We start from the raw sequence: 10408 nt of genomic DNA, 5'->3' as shown, positions 1-10408 counted from the left end.
GGGGGGGGGGGGGGGGGGGAGTGTGAAATAAATCTCAAATGTCAAGTGGTAATTGAGTAAGTATCCCAAAAAATATTGTATGTTCATCATGTTTGCTTCTATCCATCTTTCCATAGTTGTCTTATTTTTAGAAGTCAGTATCTTGGAATTCAGTGTATATGATATTCTTACTCTTTTAGACCTGTTACTTTGGCAGATATCTAATTAATATCTTTTTAAATGAAAATTTATCAAGCTTTCTTGCTCTTCTCCTTGCTGCCTTCTTATGCAGGTGCTACTGATGGTGAAGAAGTTTTTTTGTGCATATTTAAGCCTGTTGGTGAATTCTAAGAATGATCTGGCGTTGGCTCATGTTCTAAATGTTCCTGAAAGAGGGCTTGGAAGAGAAGCTTTCACTGACCTGAAGCACGCTGCACAAGAAAGACAAATGTCCATTTTTTTGGTATGTATATCAAATCCAGTAGTAATTTTTTCAATATTTTGTCTTTGTTATACATTCAAAGTAATGAAACAGTATGATAAAAACCTGTGTGGTTCCCTTCAAGGCTATTTCAGGGTATAAAGCAAGGTTGAGCTAATGCCTACCGTCGGCACCCCCACCCCTCCCCCCATCTAGATTTTAAGTTGGAACAAGATGCATAGGATTTGTGAAATGGTATGAGTGTATACTTGCACAGGAGGTTTAAAAGTGGACAAGTAAATTTGTGTGCATATATAACTTTTTTTTATAGTTGTGAGAAGCATATTACAAAAATGGGACTCCAGCTGTGCAATGCCTAGAAACCTTGTTGACTTTGGCAAACAAACCATGAGCCTGTCACCTCTTTTGAAGGCACACCTGGTCTCCTGTGCACTAGGCTGTCCTTGGCAAGTTTCGGAGACTGAAGGATGTGCAAAAAAGCCTTCTCTCCAGGCTTCTGGAATCCCTGCATGCCTCTTTGGCCTCCCTGAGGCTCCAGTCTGTTCCGGAGATTTGTAAAACATTTACATGCTGCAGTTGACTGTATAACACTGCTCTTCGCATGGTAGCCAAAGCAGATGTTCAAATTTGAAAGATCAGTAGTTACGATACTTATTCAATAGAACTGTTTTGACTTCTCGATCTTCTGTATAGGGAGATACTTCTTACCAGTTACTTACAATGGGGTCCACACTGACACATACTTAAACAAATTCGTGCTTGCTTCACAGTAACTGCAGTTCTTCAAAATGTTTTGTAATCGGCATGGGTCCAATGCTAATCTTGGAGTTGTTAGTTCTCATGGGCTTAGAGGTGCAGGTTATTGAGGAAGCAATGCAGATGGTCCATCCTTTATGGTTGCGTAGGGAGCATAAGAGGGCACAGGGCACGTGCATGGCTCCAAAAAACACTTCTTATTAAAGGAATCCAGTCTCACCTGCATGGGCTCGCGTGCAGCTTGCTCCACACTGATGACAACCACACTGAAGAACCACAATCACTTTAATAATTCTGTGTGACTTCAAGGCACACAAGATCCACATTGACACCAATAACTTGCCCTCCACCCCTACTTTTGAAGTCTCCAATTACCATTGGCTTCAAATTATTGTGGAATTTAGGGAGGGTCATGACTGCTCTGCCCCCCTATGCCCTCTTAAGGAAGCAATGAGGAGCATAAGGCATATGCAGAGCCCTTACTGCTCTCATTTAGTCCAGAGGGATCTATTCTGACAACAACATTTCAAAGAAACACCGTTACTATCAGGTAATTCCTTTATGCTGAGGCAGCTGAACTCTCATGATTTTTTTTTTTTTATGGTTGAATAAGTATGGAAATATTTGTGAAACCACAGTTCTAGGATTAATTATTTTAGCTACTAATATTGTGTTAATATTGTATAAAAACAGTATGTTTGGACTGGATTTGTTGCACTCTGTCTGAAGGTTGCCAAAAGGGAAACTTCTCTTCTGTGTTCAGAAGCCTTCTCTTGGCATCTTTGCTTTGGAGAAGTTTCATGAAGCCAAAATATTTTCCATTGAGGAGACAAGCCCCTGTGAACCACACACAATCCATAGCAGAGACATGAAAATTGGCAGGTCTTTCATTTTTTGCTAAAGTAATTCCCATTTTCCTTTTTCAAGTCATGGGGCAAAACAAATAAGCTCTTATATTATAAAGTTTAAGACTGTGTGCCATAGTGAATGTTGTGCCCTACAGATGGAATATTATGTCTCTAGAAAGGTAGTACACAATTAATAGTTCTGAAAACTTCTATAAGTTTGTGTTTGTTTATGGGAAGACTATTGTTTTTAGAGTCTCTTCAGCTACTTTATAAATATATGAAAACTAAGAAGTGAGTGTTGGAAGTTAGGTACCTAAATCCATTCTTAGACACTTAAACTCACCTGGTTTTTGTAGTTTTGTACATGTGCAGTCCTTATTCCACTTCCATATTACACTGCAGGGAATGTGTTGGCACTTAGTGCCTCTGAAAAATAGTCCACTGGTGGAACCGACTTTTTAGATGCACATTTTAGATGTCATAAGATACTTTCTGAACTTATGTAAGAGGTCTCATTGAGGTTCAGCTCACATGCAAAATGTTACTTAAGTGCATACATCTGGAATTATCACATTTATAAGTATCCTCAAAATTTACCTCAACTTGACAGAGAGGCTAATATGCTGAATTACTAGGTGCAATTTAATAATTTCCTTGCAGAACTTGTGACCAGTTTTAAGATCTGGTCTTGTAAATGCTTGCTTTCGGGAACAATATTTACCACCAAGTCATTCAATTGACTTTGCTAGAACTGTTTATAATACGAGTCATCATTCTCCTTTGCAGAACTGTTCATATGCAGATGCTTACTGAGGTGAATATGCACCTCAAACATTTGATTAGAGACTTTGCTTTAGCAATTGCCATAGGACGTGCATCTTTCTGGCCTGTGCTAAAGGGATAAAGAGCAGTGCTCCTATTCGTTAGTCCCTCTAAATGGTCTTGTCTACAGATTATATATTTTTGTTAATTTGTGTTTACAGTCTGTAGACTTGTTCAAAACCTTCCTTCTAAAATCTTTTTTCTTACTGTTATTGCTATACTTTTGTGTTTTGCAAAGAAAAAATAGCATACACATTTTAATTTTGATGTTTAAACTTTATTATATAAATATTGCATCAAAAACAAGTGGTGAAAATGCAAAAGTATGTGGCCCTCCCAGGGGCTCAACATGAAACACTTGTCAGCAACAGCAAATACAGTGTCACTGGAGATTGAAACCCTCTCCCCCATTCCTCACATGGGGTTGCTTATGTAGGACTAGCTGTTCATTTTCCACTTTGCAGAAGGCCTCCTTGATGGCCCAGTACAACACAAACTGGTCCATGTTTTGTTGCAAGGTCAAGTGTCCAAATTCAAATGTGACATGTCTGAACCAAGAAGTGGAACAGTTGAAGGGCATCATCGGAACCAGTCCATGCAAACTGTTTTATGTAGCTTGTCAGAATTGCCATCTTGCCCTGGCTGAGCAGGAAATTGGCCAGGCAGATCATGCCCTCCTTAGCCACTCAGTATGGGATAGAGAAGATGTACACCGTCTTAGTGAATTCCAAAATTCAGCATGTCAAAGAGGGTACTAAGGGTAGGACAGAGCAGCTGCAGCAGAGAGCAGTCCAGAAAGGCATAGAAAGAGGTCTCCTCTCCCTCTTCCTTACAGAAAAGGTATGCTGCTGCTGCTGCTGGGTCCAAGTGGCAGACAAAGATACCTGTGGCCGGGGCCCCATGCAACAGCTACCACTAGAGATTACCAGTTCTCTTGGCAATGGGTATCTTGTACAGGGTACATAAGGCTGGACAGGCGTGGTCTGGTGTTGCTGCTACTAGGCGCTGTCTCTGTCATGTTAGGGCAGGTGGTGAGGACGTGGGCATAATATACTTCGACTGTTCACATCATCCAGTGCCCAGACAGGAATTTAAGGTAGATGCCATCACTATTGTTGACCATGGAGAGGGACAGCAGAGGGCTGGGCCCACCACTCATTACTGTCCATAGCAGGAGAAATAGTTGATAGAGGGGGTCTGGCTAGTGAGCTGCCATAGGGGAGGGCTTTTTGTGTGTGGAGATAGTCTTTGAGGGTGGCAAGCGCATCCATGGTGAAGGCAGCTTTCACTTCAGCCAAGAGGCACAAAGCAAAATGGACACGGTGCAAACCAGGCTGTGGCTGAGCACCAAGCAGACCTGAGCTGAGTTCAAAAGGGTCAGTTTGATAGTGTGTGACTGGATCAAGGAAACAATGAGGCTTCTGGAGGTGAGTCTCAATGCCACCTGCTGCAAGACTAAGTTATGGAGCAGGGGCTGCTGCAGCAACTCAGGGAAATTGCACGTGGTTTCTGTGGGGTGTTGGTTGGAGGCAGGCACATCAGGCCCAGGGGAGACTGCAATAGAAGGGTGGCAGGCTGTCTCAGTCAAAGCAAATCAACAAGAAAGTTCCTGATCAAGGTTGAGGCAGGAAAGCAAAGGTCAGCAGTTGCTAAGGGAGCTGTTCCCCAGCAAAGAGCAGACTCTGAAGAGCTTGCAGGCAGAAGGCAGCCATCCTTCTCACCAGGCCGAGAGAGAGAAAAAGAGAGCGTCTTTATTATCAGTTTTCTTTCAGTTGGGGTTTGGCACCTTCCCCCCCCGCAATCCTTCCTTTACTTTTATTTCACAACATGATTTTCTTATTTTAATGGGCTTCATTTTTCCCATAGAGAATTTAGGAGGTAGCTTTATTTCCTTTATATGCAGAGACCAGGAGTTCGTGGTGGTGTTATGATGTTTTGTTGCTCTTTTCAGAATGCTTTGTTTAAACCTTGTTAAATATGAAGAATCATAACTGTCTGACCTGTGATGCTGCTGTAACCGTATCTGATAGATGCACCAGATTTCTGGTGTCTTGCAGAAGTGTTATATTCCTTGAAATTGTTTCATATAAAGGTCTGTTATATTCCAGGACTGAAAGCAGCATGAAATCCAACTTCAGATGCATCTCTGTAGTAAATCCATGGGATTCATTTCGGATTCAGGAATGAGAGACTCAGTTGAGAACTGCATGTTCTCCTGTACCCAGGACTGCTGCAAGGATTTCTGCCAAGCTAGGCAAACAAAATTGCAAATTGTAGGGGGCAGCAAACTAGGCTGCCATGTAGGCTACTATTTTTGCTGCCCTAGGCAGCTTCTTGCCTGTATGCTTAAACCAGCCCTGCTTGTACCAGTTCTTTACAAGAGCATCCCTCCAATTGGATCCCTTAAGGAGGTATTTTGGAGCCCTAAAATTAGCTCCTCAATTAAGTTTTTCTGTACTCCTCAAGGAAACCTGCTGTGTTATGGCCTTCCCCATCTAAATCTGCGATATTATGTCCCCTTAAGAATGGTATCAAGGCTCCAGCTCTGCTTTTATTTCTGCTCTGAAGCAGGATGCTGATGCCATCAGTGCCCCCCACTCCTTCCACTTCATCAGCAGCTCTTCTGAATCTCAACAGAACAGTTCTGTGATTCTGACTTTTCTTTCTGTGTCATGATCTAGTTGTGATTTCAGCTGGGCTGGGCATGCTGAGACTTTGTGCACTGACTCTCTTGCTCCTTGGCACAGTCAATTCCTCAGCAGTTCATCATGTCCACCACAGCAGTGTGGTTTCATGTTCCTTCAGAACCTCTACTCTGGACTTGGCTGACCCCATGATTTTACTCTTGATCCTAGACCAGCTTATCCAGGTCAGAAGAAGAGTGTTTTACCCAGACCCTGTGTTCCCTTCATTTCATTCTGCATACTTTTTAGAGTCAAGTAGAGGTTTGTTGTTCATGTAAGGGTCACCTTTATTCAAGGACCAATCCTAACTTTATTAATGGTGGTTGCTGAATTTCACCTTGGCCAACAAATCAACTTGCCAGTATTCATTTCAAGACTTCTTCCTGTCTTTCTATCTGCACACGACTAAGTCTGAAAGTCTTCAACTGTTTTCCTTCCTTAGCTGAAGGATATAAAGGCAGAAAAGTACCAGTACAGCCACTGTCCCTCTTGGATATTGGGTTTTGGTTACCTGTGTTATGAGACCACTGAAGTGGAACTGCTGTCAAGGATTAGAGCCAAAACAACTTCCATAACATTTCTGTGCAGCTTCCATAATCAATATCTTCTGACCTGCAGGCACATACCTTTGCCAAACATTATGTAATTACAGGTGCCCCCTGGGGTGATACTGTATTTGGTAAGGTGGTTCTTCAGACATTCTTCACATAGGGAACTCTGACCCTCCCAGTAACTGGGCACTGGTTTGGACAGTTGCTTAAAGGATGAAGAAGTTACTTACCAGTGACTCAGATTCTCCAAGATATATTGTTGTTGTTCATGTGCATATCTTCATTGTGTTTTGTTTCCCTCTTCCTCTGACTCGCATGCAGTGCATAATTCTGCAGTTGGGAGGAAACTGAGAAATAGAAAGTGCATACTGCCCTTCATCCTCTTGGAATGAGGGCTACAGTGCACCTTATGGCTATTGCTAAGGCAAAAAGTCCCCAGCCGAATAATGATAGGTGAATGTGCATCCATGGGGTGTGCATCATGGGTAGTATAGAGGGGTAACATACCGTCAACTCCATTTACAGGTAAGTAACTTCTGTGCCCTGTTGTTTTCCCATTTGTGTTGAGAAGGGATTGTTTCTTCAAAATGGTTAACTTACGTTCTCTTTCTAACTTTCTACTCTTCTGTTCCCACTACAGTTTTACCTAACTAAATATTTTTCTGTTAAAAGGTGGCAACATCTTTCATCCGAACCATAGAACTTGGAGGCAAAGGTTATGCACCTTCACTGTTTGATCTTTTAGGGACCCATGTAAAGGGACTTTCAGACTTTGTTAATTTTATTGACAAACTGGAAGAAATTGTCGGTGAAGTCCTGGATCCAAGGTACTGGAATTTCTCTATTTTATTTAGTGTTTCTGCTTTTATTTGCTATATATGCTTTTTAAAACGTTCAAAATAATTGCTTATTTACATACCATTTTTAGAAAAGTAAGTATTTATGCCTTATTTTATAACTGCTAGAGACTGGTAAGAGCACTTTGATAAAGTGAATTCCCAAGTGTTGAGGCTTGTATTTATTTTAAATCCATTAACTAAATCAGTGCATACGTGATACTGATAACATAGGTGGTTCTGTAAAGGGAGGTAAACCACCAAAACATCCACAGGTTTCTGAGTTTGATTAAAACAAATAATGCTTCCATGAATGTGCCTCAGGTTTTTTTTCCTTCTAATTCATAACTACTTACCTTTTCGATAATCTCACTATAGACACCCTCATATACATGTGATAATTCTCCATTCATCACCTAAACTGTTATTCAAACTTAACCTCTGATGCATCTTGTTTATCTGTTCCATATTGAAACAGATAAACTGCGTCCAATGAAGTCTGACTACTTCTATTTAGATATTTGTGTAAATACTTTGCTGACTAGAAGTACATGTCAGTGAAATAGGTCTCAAATTCTGGTTATGGGATTCCTATGTGAAAGAGACTGCTCTGTATTTCATCTCTTTGCTGTGAGAAGCATGCAGGGACTATTGGATAATCTGTGTTTTCAGAGGTTTGAGGCTGAATTCTCTTGGGATAGACACATGGGTGAGGTATTAGTAACCTAGAGAAATGTCTGGGGTGTGGGTAACCATCTTAAAATGCTTTAATTGGATTGGGATGGGGGAAAAAGGCTAAATTTTCCCAAACCTAATAGGAATCAGCAAACCAATTTTTACTGTTTTCATAAGTAATATTTAAATAACCATGTCGCTGTTGGGTGAATCAGAATAATAGTTCAAAATGTTATGCTTGAAATGGATTATATCTCTTATTCTCTTTCCTAAAGAAGATTTGATTTTTTTTTTTTTTCTTTTTTGTTTTCTGATTAACCTACGTATCAAAGTAGAAGACATGTGATGAACAAGTCGGCAGCATTATTTGAATTACTGTTCAGGCCACTTTTGTAGAATTTCTTGTGCCTTTCTTTAAAATGTTGTTTTTACTCTTTGCTCTTAATGTTCTCATATACACCATTTATATATTGTATGTTATTTAAAAGAATATTTATTCTGTCCCAATACCTGTTTGCAGTGGAAGAAAGATGATTAGTGTTTCTTCTTTTGAGTTCCCAGTAGCTTCCTTGGAAAATAACTCTTTGTAGCAAGCATAATGCTAGTGCTACCTCTCATTGGCCTTGTTTTCATTTCTGCATAAGTATCAGAAGAAAGCAATGTAGGATAGTCATTATGAATTGACTAGCAAATTACCTGTCAAGAATGAAGGGGGGGGTGGGAGCTGGCAGGGTTGGAACCCTGCATCCGGCCCTGTCGTCCCCCGCCAACCTGCCACTTTGGGTCCACCTGGTCTGTGTCCACCTGCCCGCTGCCTCCCCCTCCTTGCCAGCTGTTCTGGGGGGTGCTGCCACCATGACTTCTTCCCCCCCCCCCCCCCCAATCGCCCTTGGGCAAGGGGGAAGCCCCACTGCTGGGATGGCCAGGGTGTGTTCCCTGCTGCCAAACTTCCTTGGCATTGGCTCAAACTTAGGCCCATGCATTGCCCAGCCAATCGCCATCTGCCCTCTCGGTGGTGCACGTGCATTTGGTCAGAAGCGTTATGGACAGACACACAGACAGACCAAGCCTTTTATTATATTGGAATATCCAGTTAGACAATGGTCAAAGTTTGGAAATCCTTTACAATAGGAATCAGCAAACTTGTAAGGAGCAGCAGGCTGAGCTGAGGCAGGCTTAGTCAAAAGTAGGGTGCTGGTTGTGACGCAGCTGCTGCTGTCCCAGCCCTCTGCTCTCTTGCCCCCCTACTGCAGCCACTGCCATCCCTAGCTGCTGGCTTCTATCTGTAACAAATTTGATTGCAAGAGAAGGCAGCATGCAAGAGAGAGGAGGGAGGGCTGGGGTGGCCACAGGCAGCTCAGCAGAAAAACTGCTCAAGGATAGAAGAACACTACTGCTTCCCCCTCCCATACGACTTGCCATTGATGTCCCAGTGCTGCAGGTCGATGCAAATGCTTGGTAGGCCGGAACTGGCCTGGAGTCTGTCAGTTGTCAAACCCTGCTTTATGATACTCAGTTGTTCCTAATGCATTTGCCTGCTGATGTTTGCCTATCTGTCTTGGGGTCCTAGTTCCTGTTTTCATTCTGGGAAAAAACAGGACCAGCTCTCTTTGAGATTTTAACATTACCTTTTGTGTGTGCATTTAGACCCATGTGAATATGTGATTTCTTGCGTATGCCCCCCATTTCGTTCCCCAGAGACCAATCCAGCTGCCCCTTCATACTTATTCCAGTCGTTTCTGTTTGGCTCCAAATGCCTCAATATTCTCAAGTTGTAAAATGCTTTTGTCAGTGTCTCTGCATACCTTGGTAGCTGTATGGTCACTGTCAGTGTTTAGGTGGCCGCCTTTGTGGGTCTCCAAAGGAACCTATTTTGTAATCACTCTGTAACCTTACAGAGATATGAAACTAAGATCTATTTTGATTCTTAATAAGTTTCCACTACTGATAGTCAGAAAATAACCACTGAATTTTGCTTCTATTCTTTTCTAACTCACTCTGGATTTTGGGGGTTGAAAGCAAGGAAGGGGATGGTTTGACTGCCTTTCGGTACTTCTTGAAGGCATGGTCAAATAAATACTGTCTTTCATTGGACAAGGAGAAACTAATGTCATCGGATCAATTCTCTCATGTTAAAGAATAATTAAGGGGAGGACAAAACCGTATTCAACCTGTATCAACAGAAAAGGAAAATCTTGGGAAGAATAAGACGTCTGAAAAATGGACTCCATCACTTGGTCCATGTGCTGTATAATCTAGAAAAATCTGTAATTTCTTGTAAACTCATACTGGAGGAAATCAACCCTGAAGATGTTTAGACACCAAAGATGAGGTCCTTGCCTGCTTCTGCTTTTGTCCCTTACACTACATATGAGGGCTACTGTAATATAAAGATGAATTCTGCCTTGAGAAGATAAATAAAGTTCCTGTTGGACCAAAAGAGTGCATGGACTTTCTAAGCTGTAAAATTGGTATGAGGGAAAGATAAATTTCCCCTAATCTACCCTACTCTTGGACTGAGTTAAATGGAAAAGTTGGCTTGTGCATTTCACTTTGTGTAGAAAGAGCAACCACAGAGAGAGGACACTGAAAGGTGCCATACGAGGTAGTTAAGTGCTTTTTATAAGCATCAGGGTTCATGTTCTAAAACTTTTCTGAGAGGTGTATGGATGCAAATGGTTTACCTCCCACACTGAGGGAGTCTGTGCTGGGATTTGATCCTCTGCCTCCAGTGAGTGCAGTTCATAGATTCATAGATGTTAGGGTGGGAAGGGACCTCAATAGATCATCGAGTCCGACCCCCTGCATAGGCAGG

General features: G+C 41.9%; 1 protein-coding gene across 2 annotated transcripts in view; it reads left to right on the top strand.

The window, feature by feature from the left end:
• Positions 1 to 10408, top strand: part of PARPBP (PARP1 binding protein) — a 62226-nt gene that overhangs the window by 9076 nt on the left and 42742 nt on the right. For both annotated transcript variants that reach the window (XM_006019510.3, XM_006019509.3), the window contains exons 5-6: positions 272 to 442; positions 6755 to 6909. In XM_006019510.3, the coding sequence (XP_006019572.1) occupies positions 272 to 442; positions 6755 to 6909 (326 nt within the window). The remainder of the gene's footprint in view (positions 1 to 271; positions 443 to 6754; positions 6910 to 10408) is intronic.

This window comes from Alligator sinensis, unplaced genomic scaffold, assembly GCF_000455745.1.
Source record: "Alligator sinensis unplaced genomic scaffold, ASM45574v1 scaffold74_2, whole genome shotgun sequence".
Lineage (NCBI taxonomy): Eukaryota > Metazoa > Chordata > Crocodylia > Alligatoridae > Alligator > Alligator sinensis.
Note: the sequence above shows the minus strand (reverse complement) of the source record. Positions and strands in the feature narration are given on the sequence as shown.